Below are 16833 nucleotides of genomic sequence, written 5' to 3' on the forward strand. Positions count from 1 at the left end.
TGATCTAGCAAGGTGGGATGGTCTCCCTCTGTTACTGGTGGGTCGGTACAGGCGGTTAAAATGAATGTATTGCGGCGATTTCTGTTTATTTTCCAATGCCTGCTGATTTTCCTGTCAAAAGCATTTTTCGGAGAGATTGAAGGAATTATTTCCTCATTCATAAGGGGAAGGAAGGTGGCCAGAGTTAGAAAGATGTTGCTGCAGAGAGGAAGGCAGGCAGTTTGGGTCTTCCGAACCTGATGTATTATTACTAGGCGGCGAATGTGGAGAAGGTGCGGAGCTGGGTTGATTCCCAGTGGGTCAGAATGGAGGAGAGGTTGTGTCGGGGTTGATATTGAAGACGTTAGCAACAGTGTCACTCACGCTGGCCCCGAGGAGATACTCAGGGAGTCCGGTAATAATAGCTTCATTGAGAATTTGTAGGCAGTTTCGCCAACACTTGTGGGCAGGGTCAAGGGAAATTTTAGGAAATTTGAAGAGAAGGGGATTAAGACACTAAAAGATTTGTTTCTTCGGGGTCGGTTTGCAGGATTGAAGGAGCTGGGAGCGAAGTATGGGCTGGAGCAGGGGGAAATGTTTAGATAGGTTCGAGATTTTGCCAGGAAGGTGATACAGAGCTTCCCGGTGGAGCCGGCCTCCACATTGCTGGAGGAGGTGCTGACGACAGGGGGGCTGGAAAAGGGGGACAATGTCGGTGGTTTACGGGGTTATTTTGGAAGAGGAGAAGGCACCAGTGGAAGGGATCAAAGCAAAGTGGAAGGAAGAGTTGGAAGAGGGTATGGAGGAGGGGTTCAGGTGTGAGGTGCTCCAGAGAGTGAACCCCTCCATCTCGTGCGGAAGGTTGGGCTGATATAGCTGAAGGTGGTATATAGAGCACACATCACAAGGGCAAGCATGAGCTGGCACTCTGAGGGGGCAGAAGATGTGTGTGAACGTTGCCGGGGGGTGGGTGGGGGAGGTTGGGGGGGGGGGGGGGGGGGGGGGGGGGGTGGATGGCTCCGCAAATCACGTTCATATGTTTTGGTCCTGCCCAAAGCTGGAGAGTTACTGGAAGGAGGTTTTTAGGGTAATCTCTAAAGTGGTGCACGTGAAGCTGGACCCGGGCCCTCAGGAGGCCATATTTGGGGTGTCAGACCAGCCGGGGTTGGAAACGGGTGCGGAGGCAGATGTTGTAGCCTTCGCCTCGTTGATCGCCCGAAGGCTGAAACTGTTGGGATGGAGATCAACCTCTCCACCCTGTGCCCTGGCGTGGCGAAGGACCTGTCGGAATTCTTCACTCTTTAAAAGGTTAACTGAACTGAGGGCAAGGATGGTGGATTTCTACAATTCATGGGCGTTATTCATTATGCACTTTCAACAATTGGATAACATCGAACATTAGTGTGTGTGGTTGGGAGGGTTGTGGGGAGGGGGACCGTATGTGTTAATGGTGACTATGGGTGATTCCGGATTCCATTTTGTCATTTGTTTATGTTAACATGCGGGCAGTTGTTTGAGGGTTGGTGGGAGGATGGGATTGTTGTTGATATGGGGATTTACATTATATTCGTTACTGCTTATTGTTTATTATTGGTGGGTGCAAATTTGGGAGAAAATGTGTAAAAGGAGAATTAAAATATTTTAAAAATCGAAAATGCCTCATCATGAGCCTTGCTCCATTCCCAGGGATGGTGCTTCTTGAGGAGCAAGCGTAGGAGGGCTAGGACAGTTGCTGGAATTGGAATAAATCACCCATAGTAATTTACTGGTCCAAGAAAAGGAGCAAAGCAAGTGGCGTCTCATAGGGCGGTGGCATTTTGATAGCTCTCATTTTCTTGGCAATCATGTGCAGGGGGTCTCGGTCCACCAGGTACACTAACTACATGCACTTGGCACGGTGCAGGCAGACGCCATACTCTGAAAAATGTTCAACATTGCATCGAGGTTCTTCAAATGTCCCTGATCTGTGGTCCCGCGACTAGCACATCGTCTAAGTAAATCGCAATGCACGGTAATCCACGCAGAATGTTCTCCATGACACATTGGAATACTGTGCATGCCGAGGATACCCCGAACGGGAGCCGGGTGTACTCACAGAACATAATGTTTGTATTAATCGTGATGTACCTCCACCATGATGCATCAAGCTCCAGCTGTAGATAAGTAAATGTAAATAATCTTTATTGTCACAAGTAGGCTTACATTAACCCTGCAATGAAGTCACTGTGAAAAGCCCCGAGTCGCTATATTCTAGCGCCTGCCCGGGTACACAGAGAGAGAATTTGGAATTTTTAGCTAGTACGGGAATTGAATCCGTGCTGCTGTCCTTGTTCTGCATCACAAACCAGCTGTTTAGCCCACTGAGCTAAACCAGCAATGCTAATGTCCACTTTCAGAAATGTACAGCCACCAGCCAATGTTGCATACAGATCCTCGATGTGCGGTAAAGGATAACAGTCCAACCTCGAAGCTGTGTTCACCGTCAATTTATAGTCACCACAGAGGCGGACTGTCTCATCCGGCTTCATGACGGGGATCACCAGTGCCGCACCATCAACGATGCAAACAGGCCTAATGATGCCCAAACTCTTCAGACAATGAAGCTCAGTCTTGACGTTCTCCAATAAAGCGTAGGGAACTAGGCGGACAAGGAAATATTGGGAATGGGTCTCCAGGTCCACCTGGATCTTGGCCAGAGTTCCTTTTTTCTTAAATGTTTTAAAACATTTCCAATTAAGGGGCAATTTAAGATGGCCAATCCACCTACCCTGCACATCTTTGGATTGTGGGGGGTGAGACCCATGCAGACACAGGGAGAATGTGCAAACTCCACATGGACAGTGACCTGGTGCTGGGATCTAACCCGGATCCTCTGCACTGTGAGGCAATAATGCTAACTACTGCGCCACCATGCCACCCACGCCACAGCCCCTTTAATGGTACCCAAGCAACGCTGGAGCACCTCCGGGAACTTGCTCAGTACTGCACAAAGACTACCAGATCCCACTTTAAAGATGTGTTGCCAATCCAACTACAGCAGGTGTCGCCAATTGCAGCCCAACAGGATAGGTCTGTTTCCTTGCACAGCAATGAAGGGAAGATGAACTGATTGGCCCATAAACTACCGGAGTTAGGGTGGAACTCACAATATTCAGTCGTACCACCGTATAAGTGGCCAAATGAGATGCTGTGTTGTGCCAAAGTCAAAGTATGCACACCTCCACCAAGCCAGGGGATCAACCTTGGTTCAATGAGGAGTGCAGGAGAGCATGGAAGGAGCATCATTACGCATATCTAAAGATGAAGTGTCGACCTGGTGAAGTTACAGCACAAGACTACTTGTGTGCCTTACAGCATAAGCAGCAAGTAATAGACAGAGCTTAGCGATTCCACAATATTCGCATCAGATCTAAGCTCTTCAGTCCTGCCACATCCAGCCGTGAATGGTGGTCGACAATTAAACAACTCGCTGGAGAAAAAAGCTCCACAAATATCTCCATCCTCAATGATGGAGGAGCCCAGCACATATGTGCAAGAGACAAGGGTGAGGCATTCGCAACAATCTTCAGCCAGAAGTGCCGAGTGGATGATCCATCTCGGTCTCCTCTGGAGGTCCCCAGCATCATAGATGCAGTCTTCAGCCAATACGATTTACTCCATGGGAACGGTTGAAGCCACTGGATACTGCAACGGTTAAGGACCCTGACAATATTCCAGCAATAGTACTGAGGACTTGTGCTCCAGAACCTGTTGCACCGCAAGCCAAGCTGTTCCAATATAGCTACAACAATGGCATCTACCCGGCAATGTGGAAAATTACCCAGGTGTGTCCTGTACACAAGAAACAGCACAAATCCAACAAAGTCAATTATCGTCCTATCAGTCTACTCTCCATCATCAGAAAAGTGATGGAAGGAATCATCAACCATGCTATCAAGCGGCACTTACTTAGTAATAACCTGCTCACGGATGCTCAGTTTGGGTTCCAGCAGGGTTACTCAGCTCCTGACTTCATTACAGCCTTGGTTCAAACATGGATAAAAGAGCTGAATGTCCGAGGTGAGGTGAGAGTGACTGCCCTTGGCAGCAAGGCAGAATATGGCAAGAAGGAGCCCGAGCTAAACGGGAGTCAATGGGAATCAGGGGGAAATCTCTCCGCTGGTTGGAGTCACACCTGGCACAAAGGAAGATGGTTGTTGTGGTTGGAGGTCAATCATCTCAGCTCCAGGACATCACTGCATGAGTTCCTCAGAGTAGTGTCCTAGGCCTAACCATCTTCAGCTTCAACATCAATGACCTCCCTTCCATCACAAGGGCAGAAGTGGGGATGTTTGTGGATGACTGCACAATGTTCAGCACTGTTTGCGACTCCTCAGATAGTGATGAAGTCCATGTCCAAATGCAGAAAGACCTGGATAATGTCCAGGCTTGGGCTGATAAATGGAAAGTTACATTCGCACCACACAAATGCCAGGCAATGACCATCTCCTACAAGAGAGGATCCAACCATCGCTCCATGACATTCAATGGCATTACCATTGCTGAATCTCCCACAATCAACATGCTGGAGGTTACCTTTGATCAGAAACTGAACTGGACTAGCCATATTAATACTGTGGCTACCAGGGCAGGTCAAAGGCAAGGAATCCTCTGGCTGGTAACTCTCCTCCTGACCCCCCTAAGCCTGTCCACCATCTACAAGGCACAAGTCAGGTGTGTAATGAAATACATTCCACTTGTCTGGCTGAGTGCAGCTCCAACAACACTCAAGAAGCTTGACACCATCCATGACAAAGCAGCCCCCACCCACAAACATTCAAACCCCTCACCACTGGCGAACAGTGGCAACCACCTACAAGATGCACTGCAGTAATTCACCAAGGTTCTTTAGTCAACACCTTCCTACCCCAGGACCACTGCCGTTTTTAAGGACAAGAGCAGCAGATATCTGGGAACTCCACCACCTGGAGGTTCTCCTCCTAGTCACTCACCACCCTGTCTTGGAAATATATTACCGTTTCTTCAGTACCGCTGGGGCAAAATCCTGGAACTCCCTCCCTAACAGCACAGTGGGTGCCTACACCTCAAGGATTGCAGCGGTTCAAGAAAGCAACATACTACTAAAGGGTGGCTTACCCTTCTGAGGGGTAACTAGGGACGGTCAATAAATGCTGGGCTCACCAGCAATGCCCACATCACGTAAATGAATTTTAAAAATAAACTTGTTTTATAATATCATGGTTCTCTGTGCCACCACAGAAATGCCAGACCTCGTATCCAACTCTACTTAGAACATGTGGCCATTCACCTGTATCAAAACATGAATAGATGCTACACAGGGTGATGCCAAACAGTTTAGCTGCATCTAAACCTTATCCTCGGCTTCTTCTGGGTCATCCGGATACAAGGCCAGGCCCCGGGTCTGACACCTACCTCGGCCCGGATGCCTGGACGGCTGGCCCTCCTGCGAGTACACCTAGACCGGTGCCCACATGCTGCACACGGGCAGGAATTGCCTTCAGTCAAGTCTGGTGACTTCCACGCCTCGACAGCCGTCTCTCTTCACCCAGAGACCAGAGTCGCAGCAGCATTCTGTCCTGACCATGGGGATCAACATGTTCCATCCCTTGTATCTCTTGGATGTCGCTTTCTGCGTTTTTCCGGGATAATGAGATCCGCTGCCTGCTGAAAGATCAGGGAAATTTTGGCCAAAGACTTTTTCTGTTTTTCGATATTATTTAGACCACAGTCCAAACAATTGCAGAGCATATCTGATAAAGAGGTTCCATACTCTCAAAACTCGACTATTTTTCAGAGCTGTGATACAGACTCGGCTACGGATTCACCGGGGAACCTCTCTGTCGTATTAAACCAATATCTTTAAACAATCACTGATGGGGTTGGGTTATAGTGTGGTGCGCCACAAATGCCACGAGCTGGTCGAACAATTACATATTTGGCACCGCCTCTGGATCACCCCGAACGTGTGAGCGCAATAGTATGACCATCTGCAGTTTGTTCTCCCTGATGTTGTTGGTCCAGAAGAAGTAATGCATTCTTTCTGCGTATTAGCTCCAGTCTTCAACACCAGCATCAAATGCATCTAACCATCCAAACAGAGGCATGGTGAATGGAGTAAATCCAAATCTGGGTCCAGAAAAATCAGGGAGGTGGCTCAGTTGAGTCGGTCGCAGCGTCAACAGTAAACCAGTTCACTCCTCGTCGCCAGTTTAATAAGGATACAGTGAGTCCACACCGAGTAAAATAAAGAAACATTGTTTTAATTACAACACGATATGTACACTGCCCGGTGAATCCCTCCCAGGTTCCTATTCTGGTCAGTGCCTTAAATGTCGATCTTCTTTACAAAGGTTAATAGAGATCTCGTACCCCACAAAGACCACAGGGAACATCATCCTTCCCACCTCGTAGATCCCGTGTTGGCTATTACACGATGATACTAAAACAGAATTGACAAAACCATTGTTGTAAAAGAAAAATACAATTTTAACATTCAATGATACTGCAAAGTTTCCACTAGAACTGCTGATAGTTGGAGTATATTTTGTGCTTGAATAATAAAGCTAGTTGCCATGTACAATCACAATAAGTTGGTATCTGTGTACTTACTGTTTCCTTTGATGATGTCAGGTTTGGATGTCATGATTTTACAGAAGTGCTTTTTGCAGTTCCCCAGCCATCCTGTCTGCTTCTCTGAATTTTTCAGCATCTTGTTAAATTCATTATCTAAATAATGACCAGATTAGCTATTATTACATTGCATAACATTATCCAAATATGAAAAAATACCTTATTAATTTTGTTTCAGGCAATATTGTAGTTGAGTGAGATAAAGGAAGAACAAGATTGCATTTATATAGCACCTTTTACACCCTCAGCGCTTGCCAAAGCACATTACCGCCAATTAAATACTTTTGAAGTGTAGTTAATTTTCCAATAACAGAGAACATGGCAGTCAACTGATCCCACAAGTAACAATGAGATGACGACATCATTTCTTTTGGCGATGTTGACTAAGAAAAAATATTGATTGGAGCACCTCGGAGAACATTTCTGCTCTTCTTTGAATGGTGCCATGGGATTTTTTATTTCTGTGTGAGAGGGAAAACAATGTAGAATTCCTTTCATACTCCACTGGGGGTTAATTATATGCTCAAATTTCTAGTGGGATTTGAACCAATAAAATTTTGTGTCAAAGGTGGGAGTGCTACCACTGAGCTAAAGTTGATATCCAAGATAGATATAAATGTACTCAGTCCAAACTGTTACTGAACTAAAATTAATAATGTTGGTTAGCTGACATAATTGAATTTTATACAGGTAAAAACACATTAATGGCAATATTATCCTGGAAACATTTAAAACAGAAAAGTTCGTTCGGGCATTTTTGATGCCTCGGCATTGTTTCCAAGTCAGGTCGCAGGGGACCTCAAAGACAAAATGTTGGCTCATAACTATGGAAATTTAATTTACATTCAATACTGGAGCAATGATTTTCCTAGACATGATTAAACCAACAATACTGATTTGGGGCCAAATGTTCACAGGTTTCCAGCTTAAAAGTTATATAAAAATTAGGAAGAATGACTCATCACATAAATATCAGAAAAGTTTGCTATTCTGGCTGTTCCACTTGGTTCGATGGCTTAAATAGCTCAGTTCAGAACTTAATTTATATTCAACATTACATTGGACTGACTGCTGCACACTAAAGGAGAACACCATTAAGTAGTTATTATTACTGTGTACTTACATAGAAACAAACAGAAAATAGAAACATGACGAGGTCATTTGGTCCTGCGAGCCTGCTCCACAATTCATTATGATCATGCTTGATCATCAAGTTCTACCCTGATCTAATTTTCCCCGCCTCCATACCCCTTGATTCCTTTACCCCCAAGAACTATATCTAATTGCTTCTTGAAATTTTACAGGTGCACCATAGAAAGCATCCTATCGGGCTGCATCACAGCCTGGTATGGCAACTGCGCGGCCCAGGACCGCAAGAAACTTCAGAGAGTCGGGAATACGACCCAGTCCATCACACAAACCTGCCTCCCATCCATGGACTCCATCTACACCTCCCACTGCCTGGGGAAATTGGGCAGCATAATCAAGGATCCCTCCCACGCGGCTTACTTACTTTTCCAACTTCTTCCATCGGGCAGGAGATACAGAAGTCTGAGAACACGCACGAACAAACTCAAAAACAGCTTCTCCCCCACTGCCACCAGACTCCTAAATGACCCTCTTATTGACTGACCTCATTAACACTACACCCTGTATGCTTCAACCGATGCCAATGCTTATGTAGTTACATTGTCTTGTGTTGCCCTATTATGTATTTTCTTGAATTTTGTTTTATTCCCTTTTCTTCCCATGTACTGAATGATCTGTTGAGCTGCTTGCAGAAAAATACTTTTCACTGTACCTCGGTACACACAATAAACAAATCCAATCCAATCCAATACAAATTACACAACATTCTGGCCTCAATTACGTTTTGTAGTAGTGAATTCCACAGATTCACTACTCTTTGGGTGAAGAAAGTTCTCCTCATCTCAGTCCTAAAAGTCCCTTAACCTCACACAATGACTCCTAGTTCTGGACTCCCCCTCCATTGGAAACATTCTTTCTGAATCTGCCCTGTCTAATCCTGTAGAGTTTTTATGAGATCCCCTCTCAATCTTCTAAACGCCAATGAATATAATCCTAATTGACTTTTCTCTCCTCAAATGCCAGGCCCACTATCCCAGAATCAGCCTGATGAACCTTTGCTGCACTCTCTCCACATCAAGAACATCTTTCCTCAGATAAGAACACCAAAACTGCCAATAATACTCCAGCTGTGGCCTCACCAATGCCCTATTGCAGTAAAACATCCATATTCCTAGACTCAAATTTCTTACCATGAAGGCCACCATACCATTTACCTTCTTTACTGCCTACTGTACTTGCACACTTTTACTTAGAGCGAATGATTCGTGAGGTCACCAAGGTCTTGCTGAGTATCCACCTCTCTCAATTTACACCCGTTCAAATAATAATCTGCCTTCCTATTTTTGCTACCAAAGCTTATAACCTCACATTTATGCACATTATACTGCATTGGCCATGCACATGCCCACTCACTCAGCCTGTTGAAATCCCGCTAAAGCATCTTGACATCCTCTTCACGACTCACCCTCCTACCCAACTTTGTATCATTTGCAAATTTGGAGATAATGCATTTAGGTTCCTCCTCCAAATCATTAATATATAATGTGAATAGTTGGAGTCCGAGCACAGAATCCAACTAGTCAATACCTGCCAATCGAAAAAAAAACATTTATTTCAACTTTTTATACCCTATCTGCGAACCAGCTTTCTAGCCATCTCAAGACACTACCCCACAATCCCATGCGCTTTAACTTTACATCATAATCTGCTGAGTGAGACCTTGTCGAAAGCCTTCTGAAAGTTCCTTGGTCAATTCTACTAGTTACATCTTCAAAGAATTCTAGTAGATTGTTCAAGCATGATTTACTTTTCGTAAATCCATGCTGACTTTGTCCGATTATAACACTGCTTTCCAAATGCTGTGCTATGAAACATTTAATAATGGACTCGAGCAATTTCCCTTCTACCGATGTCAGGCTCTCTGGCCTACAGTACCCTGTTCCCTCTACCTACCTATTTGATCAGCGGGGTTATATTTGTTACCCTCCAATCTGTAGGAACCATTCCAGAGTCCAAAGAATTTTAGAAAATGACCAACGGTTCTACTATTTCTCGGGCCACTTCCTTAAGTACTCTGGGATGAAGATTATCAGGCTCTAGAGATTTATCTGCCTTTTTCCATTAATTTCCCCAACCATTTCTCTACGAATATTAATTACCTTAAGCTCCTCACTGAAGCTAGTGTTACTCAAAACATCCGGTACATTATTCATGTCCCCTTTTGTGAAGCAGAAGCAAAGTACAAATTTAGAAATTTAATTCCTAGGCCATTTCTTTGTTCACGGTTATGAATTCCCCCGTTTCTGACTGTAAGGGGCCTACATTAGTTTATTTTTGTAATTATTTTTGTAAATATTTTTATTCTCCTTTTTCACATTTTCTCCCAAATTTACACATAGCAATAAACAGCGAATGCACTGTCAATCCCCATATCAATAACAACAAACCCACCCTCCAACCAAAATTAGTCCGCATGTTAACATAAAAAAATGACAAAGAGGAATCAGGAATCACCCATAGTCACCATTAACACACACAAACCCACTCCCCCAACCCTCCCAACACTCCCCGCCCATCTGTTTGATGTAAACCAATTCTTGAAAGTGCATAATGAATAACGCCCATGAATTGAACAACCCCTCCATCCTTCCCCTCAGTTCAAATTTCACCTTCGCAAGAGTCAAGTGTCAAGAATTCCAGCAGGTTCCCCCTCCACACCAAGGCACAGGGTGGAAAGGTTGATCTCCACCCTAACAGGATCTGCCTTTGGACGATCAACGAAACAAAGGATACAACATCAGCCTCTGTGTCTGTTTCCATGGCCCAATAAGGAGGCTGCTAGCCGCCGCTGTTCCCCAGGCCTGGGTGCAAGTGGCAGAAGCCGTTAGTGCCATCAGCACACTGTCCGGGCCATCCAGCAGTGTCGGACGAAACTGCATGAGCTTATCATGGCGGCCAGAGTGAGTAGGCAGCACTGTGCCCCTGGCACAAACTCCCATCACACATACGGGTCACTGCCCCCCCCCCCCCCCCCCCCCCAACCACCACCGGAACCTGGAGGGCGTCCGACCCCCACACTGCACCACATTACGCTACCCATACCGGCTGTCATGGCCGGGTACTCTGACCACTGAAGCCATCACCTATCCACGTCTTGGGCTGCCTGCGATGGACAGTCTAACACTGTGTATTTTCTGTTTCTCCCTCCCCCCAGGAGATGGCCGCCCATTACCGTCGGGAGTGGAAGACGACTGGAGGGGGACCTGGACATGGTTCGCCGGCTGAAGGAAAGGGCATCCGCTGGATTGGAAGTCAGCATCAGGCTGAGATCCGGTTCCACATTACACGTGTGTCACCCTCCTCCTTCTACACCACCCTCACACACCTCCGCTCCACCACCACCCCCCAACACACATCCCTCCCCCTTGCAAACCCCGCCCCCCCCCCCCCCCCCCCCCCCCCAATGAGTCTTGCCTTATGTCTTGCAGGACCTGCTGGTGATGGGGCAGGCCCTTCTGGTGTCCCCCATTCTTGTCCCCAGCCACAGCCAGAACCACAGGTGCCGACCAGCGACGATGACAGCAACACGGATGCAAGCCATAGATCTGAGACCCAGGACACCCCAGAGCTCAAGTCCGAGGATGACACAGACTTCCCGTCACAGCTGTCTCCAACACCCTCCACCATCCCAGAGACACTCACCTCGGTTGAGCATGTTGGTGAAGAGGCTCCTGGGGCACTTTCTGATGCGCACCACACCACATACAGCAGGTGGAGGTAAGAACACCCAAGGGGGTGGACGACCCTAGGATCTAGCTGCCGTCCAGGCGGGTTTCGGGGCTTCTGTAACGGGCAGTCCCATCAATCTTGGAGATGCAGTCGCAGAGCCAGGGACTACATGAGGGGTTGTTGGCGTGCATCCAGCAGCTGCAAGCCCTGGAGTCCAACCGTGTACAGGAGCAGGAGGTGATGCCAGCTATGCCTGCAACACACGCCAACACTGCATGGGTGGTATTCGTGGTGGAGGCCTTGGGGACGAGGGTTTACAGCTTTGGATTAGCGGGCCCTGGCTGAGAGCATCGGCGACTTTGCCCAGGCCCTGCCCAACGTGGTGCAGGCAGAGAGGGAGGTGGCCCAGTCCCAGAGGGAGATAATGCAGTCACTGCTGATGTGACGCAGACCCTGGTTGAGATGGCAGGGGGCCTCAAGGACTGACAGCACCAGAGGAGCCTCAGGGGTTAGCTCCGCTCACACCCTGTTCCATGGAGTAGTCCCGGGGCCTGTGCCGGTGACTCCTGCAGGGGAGGTGCCGGAACACTGCAGTACCTTGGATTCCACCCACCACCATCTCCCCCCGGTCCCCTCCGCATCTGGTGGGCAGCAGGCAGAACAGGGCGGCACATCTGTGACAATCGAGCAGCAGCTGGGCCCATCCAGGCCCGGTCGGCCGATAAGACACCCACCAAAGGGGACCAAGGCCGCAGGGCGGGAATCACAGCAGAGTGCCTCCACTCTTGATGCACGTTCTGGGGATTTACCGTTATGGCCCGTAAGACCTGAAAGATAAGCACCAGTTAAGTTGGCACGGGTGAAAGGCAGTTTAGCAACAGGGGCTAGGGCCCTGAATCTATATATATGTTTTCACATTAAATACCTGGCCTGTTCTGACCTGCCTTGGCGCTCTGTCAGAAGGGTGCGAGGGGTGGGTTGATAGGGCTGGCCACAGAGGGGGTGGGGTGCATGGGTGAACATTGGGAGTGGGCTTGGCCCAGGAACGCAGTTCAGCCAGTGCTCACCACTCAGGTGTCCCAATCCTATCCCACGGATTCAATGGAAACGTGTGATGGAATGGCCAGTTCGCATGCAAGGATCACCCAGAAGATGGCGGTGGAAAGTTCTACTGTGGGCAGGAGTCAGATTTTGTCAAACAATACGGAGCACCAAAGCTCATCGCAGAGCAGGTCATGATCCTCCTCAATCCATGGACCATAACTGCAGTTCCTGCTAACCCAAGGCCCACACCCCATAGTGTGGCAGCTATGAATAAAGAGGTTACAGGCAGGGGCAGAGGGGGTTGGGGGGGCTGTGGCTGTTCGTGTAAATAACTCATCCATCTTTTGAATGCTCAGAGCATTCAGGTACACAACCTTATTGCTAGTCCTTTTAACGTTCCTTGTTCCATCCCTATCATTGTTTTTTACAGTGACATTATGATACAGGCCCTTGTGTGGGATGGGGGTTGGTGCCAGAGGCACTGTGCTGCCCACTCACCCTGGCCGCCTTGAACAGGTCGTGTAGTTTCCTCCGGAAACACAGGCCAGTATGGACGGTGTTGCTCGTGGCACCCACTGCCTCCGCCACCTTTGCCGAGGCATGGCGAACGACATGGCTGAGAGCTTCCTTCCACGGTACAAGGTACCTTGTCCAGGAGAGTTGAGCTCAGCGTCTGCGAAGTCGGTGCTGCACGTCTTGCTGCCATCTTATTGGCTGGGATGGCGTGTGTGGGAAGTGAAGTGTGTATATGCAGCTGCAACTTGTCGGCCTCGAGTGCCAATCACGAATCCGGCACCATTTCTCATTGGAAACGATTGTGTTCCATGTGGCACCGGTGCTAGCCTCTTAACAGTCATTGAATCAGTCCAGGTGCGGCGCCAGTTCTGCTGTTGTGGAAGTGCATGAATCCTGCACCGGTGTCAACACTTCGTCTAAGGCACAGAGAACCCAGCTGAAAGCATCTGCTAAGACTTTCAGTCAGAAACGTCGAGTGGATGATCCACCGTGGCCTCGTCCTAAAGTCCCCAGCATCACAGATGCCGGTTTTCAACCAATTTGATTCACTCCACACATCAAGTAACAGTTGAAGGTACTGAACACTGCAAAGGCCCATGGGCCCGGCCAATATTCTGGCCATAGTACTGAAGACCTGTGCTCTGGAACTTGCAGTGTCGCTAGCCAAGCTTTTCCAGCACAGCTACTGCACTGGCAATGTGGAAAATTGCCCAGGTATGTCCTGTCCCCGCTCCAGCATATCCTTCCTGGCTTGGGTCACTGTGTTGAGTCTGCATGTTCTCCCCGCGTCTGCGTGGGCTTCCTCCAGTTGCTCTGGTTTCCTCCCACAAGTCCCGAAAGACATGCTTGCTAGGTGAATTAGACATTCTGAATTCTCCCTCAGTGTACTTGAACAGGTACTCGAGTGTGGCGACTAGGGGATTTTCACAGTAACTTCATTGCGGTGTTAATGTAAGCCTACTTAGACAATAATAAAGATTATTATTATTATGCCCTGCCAGCAGGGATGCATACTGGTCCGATTCACAACTCGATCAGTGTGGCATGCACATTTCCTACCTCCTTGCTCTCCCTCATCAGCCACGACGCCGGTTTCACGATTTAAAAAAACACAAGTGAACCTCACCATCAGGACTTTCGGCCCACTAGAGGCTGAGACCCCGGAGAATACCGGGTTGGGCCCAGTCATGATATGCCAACGGTGTTTACTGTACATAGAACGCTTGTAGAACGCTATGATGCCGCTGTCGAGGCGATGGAGAATTGCGATTTGAAATCAAATCAGCGACCCGCCGTGATTTCGGCACTGGAACCGATTCTCCGCCCAATCCAGATTCCAGCGTCAGCCGACGGAGCATCCCGCCCCATATCTTTTACACTGATGTGCTGTGTTTCCCCACTATTGTGTATGGGGATATTTGTGGGGCCTCCTCCTGAATTGTTTAAGTATGATTATTGGAGTTTGCACATTATCATAGTGTCTGCGTGGGTCCCAGAAACGTGCAGGTTAGGTGGATTGGACACGCTGAATTGGCCCTTAAGTGGAAAAAAAATCGGGTACTCAATTTATAACAAAGAAAAAAAAAATGATTATTAAGGTTGACATTTTAGAAAATTACGCAACAAAATTATACATCGCCATAAACAAGGAAAAAAACAGCCCGAGTACAGAGGGGGACTGGACAACAATATTACAACTGTCTCGATACAATAATTAGGCATAATTAGATACCTCCACAGCTCCATCTGAGACCAAGGGAGAAAAATGATGAGGCCATGAAAACATGGTGCACACCCTCCCAAGACACGTCAGCTTGCAATTAAAACGAGAGTTTCAGTATACATTTTCCACGTCAAGTTTGGGTATGCAACATAATCTCCCTCAACTCTAGGAGCACCAAAGGCACCAACGAGTCACCACAGTCTCCTTTCTTCAGATACCAGACACATCTGTACCCATGCAGTAGCCAAGTACGGATTCTTCAATCCCAATCTTATAAAAAACAAAGGAAATGCACAAAAGCCCCTGTTTTAAGGGGAGTTACATGTATACCACACAACGCTACGTAACATGGGCAGCACGGTAGCACAGTGGGTAGCACTGCTACTTCACAGCTCCAGGTTCCCAGGTTTGATTCCCGAATTGAGTCACTGTCTATCAGCTGGTCTATCTCCACCCTTAGGATTATTTTTTCTAGTTCTACAGTTATAATCAGAAAGTATTCAAGCAATGGCAAAGGCGTTTATTCCATCTACAGCAATCTACACAAAATAATCCTCTCAATAATACGGGAAAACCATGTTACCTGGAAAGAAATATGAAAGAATGTTATGTGGAATCCTTAACTGAAGTGTTTGGCAGCTTGTTTCCATTACATTAAACATTGCAAAATGCAAACTACACTGGCCACTAATGCACTAATTTCTGGAATCTTACCTTGTTTTAGAGTAAGATTTTTCAATGGCTCTCGTAGGTAACACTTTGGTAAAGGGTAAGAAGAAAATAGTGGCCAACGATATGGGTCATTTCCCTGGGGTGGGGGAGAAAGAATGCAATGTTAAATTGTAAGAACAAATGTAAACCAATGTTTCCCCACATCGCAAAGCATAGCTTATATATTTATTGAGACTTTGTAAAATAGTATCTTGGGTCTTTGATGTTTTTTGTGTTCACTGCTTTCTCACTGTAGACAGCATATTGTAATGCAATGCCACTAAACTGTAAAAAAATGCTGAATGATAGATAGCCTATTCTTTCTCTGTGAATATAAAAGCTAACATAGCTATCCATGCAGGCACCATTCTTAGATCATACCGATGTCTATGCATGAGATGTTGAAGCCGCAAGGGAAAATAACTACTGTAATTTCAGCAGGATAACTAATATTTCTCAATGACAGTAATTTCCTTGTCCTTTGTATGAAGTTGACGGCTAATAGAAGCATGTAGCATACAAAGGAAACACTGCAGCAAATACTACATCCAAAGCATACTGATGAGCATTATCACAAAATGCGTCTTAGTTTGTCTGAAAATAAGCTAAAAAAAAAAGAACTGCCACAGAAAGATTATAGATCACATCCATCATGAATTGCGCACAGCTCAAATTATTATTTAATATTTAAAAATCCAGACTGCAGTGATGATGTAAGTTTTACTAAGAGTGCAGAATTCAAATAATTATGTATTGTTATTATTGATCATTAAGCATTTGAAGAATTCAGTAGAATTTGTGACAAATCAAAAATATGCACTCGTATGGATCTTGAAACAATACTAATTCAATTTTTATTGCTACAATTTCTCACGCTGAGAATTCATCATAGATTGCATTAAGAAAGCTAGAAAGGTCCTTAGTAAGAAAATACTTTGTTGTGGCTGTTACCACCATATCAATAGAAGTTCTAGAATGTTTTAAAGTAAAATTAACTACTCAAAAATCTTTGAATTGCTGAGTTAACAAAGTGGATATTTAACAAAGTTTACAATAAAAATAAATAATAATGGTGAGGGAAAAATAAAAGCCACCTGGAAAATATTTTAGCTAATTTATTATCAAGACAAGGAGAAAGAGCACTTCAGTGGCATGATCTGTTCAAACACTGTACTTCTCAGTTTGAAGAAATTCTGTAATATTTCTCTCTGATGCTGTTACAGATTCTAAGTTAAATGAGTCTGGACTGTTTTAATCAGATTCCCAGTGAATAGATATTTGTAACTCATCGTCTCCCTGATGTGGCACTTACTGGCATTAGTTCCCCAATACTGCTTGATAAAGCAAGATGTTAATAAATTCATGACCTAACAGTAATCCATGATTAATGA

General features: G+C 46.3%; 1 protein-coding gene across 1 annotated transcript in view; it reads right to left on the reverse strand.

The window, feature by feature from the left end:
- Positions 1-16833, reverse strand: part of tbc1d32 (TBC1 domain family, member 32) — a 348975-nt gene that overhangs the window by 125989 nt on the left and 206153 nt on the right. The window contains 2 exon segments of the mRNA XM_038799703.1: positions 6610-6726; positions 15446-15539. Of these exon segments, the coding sequence (XP_038655631.1) occupies positions 6610-6726; positions 15446-15539 (211 nt within the window).

Source organism: Scyliorhinus canicula, chromosome 6 (assembly GCF_902713615.1).
Source record: "Scyliorhinus canicula chromosome 6, sScyCan1.1, whole genome shotgun sequence".
NCBI lineage: Eukaryota > Metazoa > Chordata > Chondrichthyes > Carcharhiniformes > Scyliorhinidae > Scyliorhinus > Scyliorhinus canicula.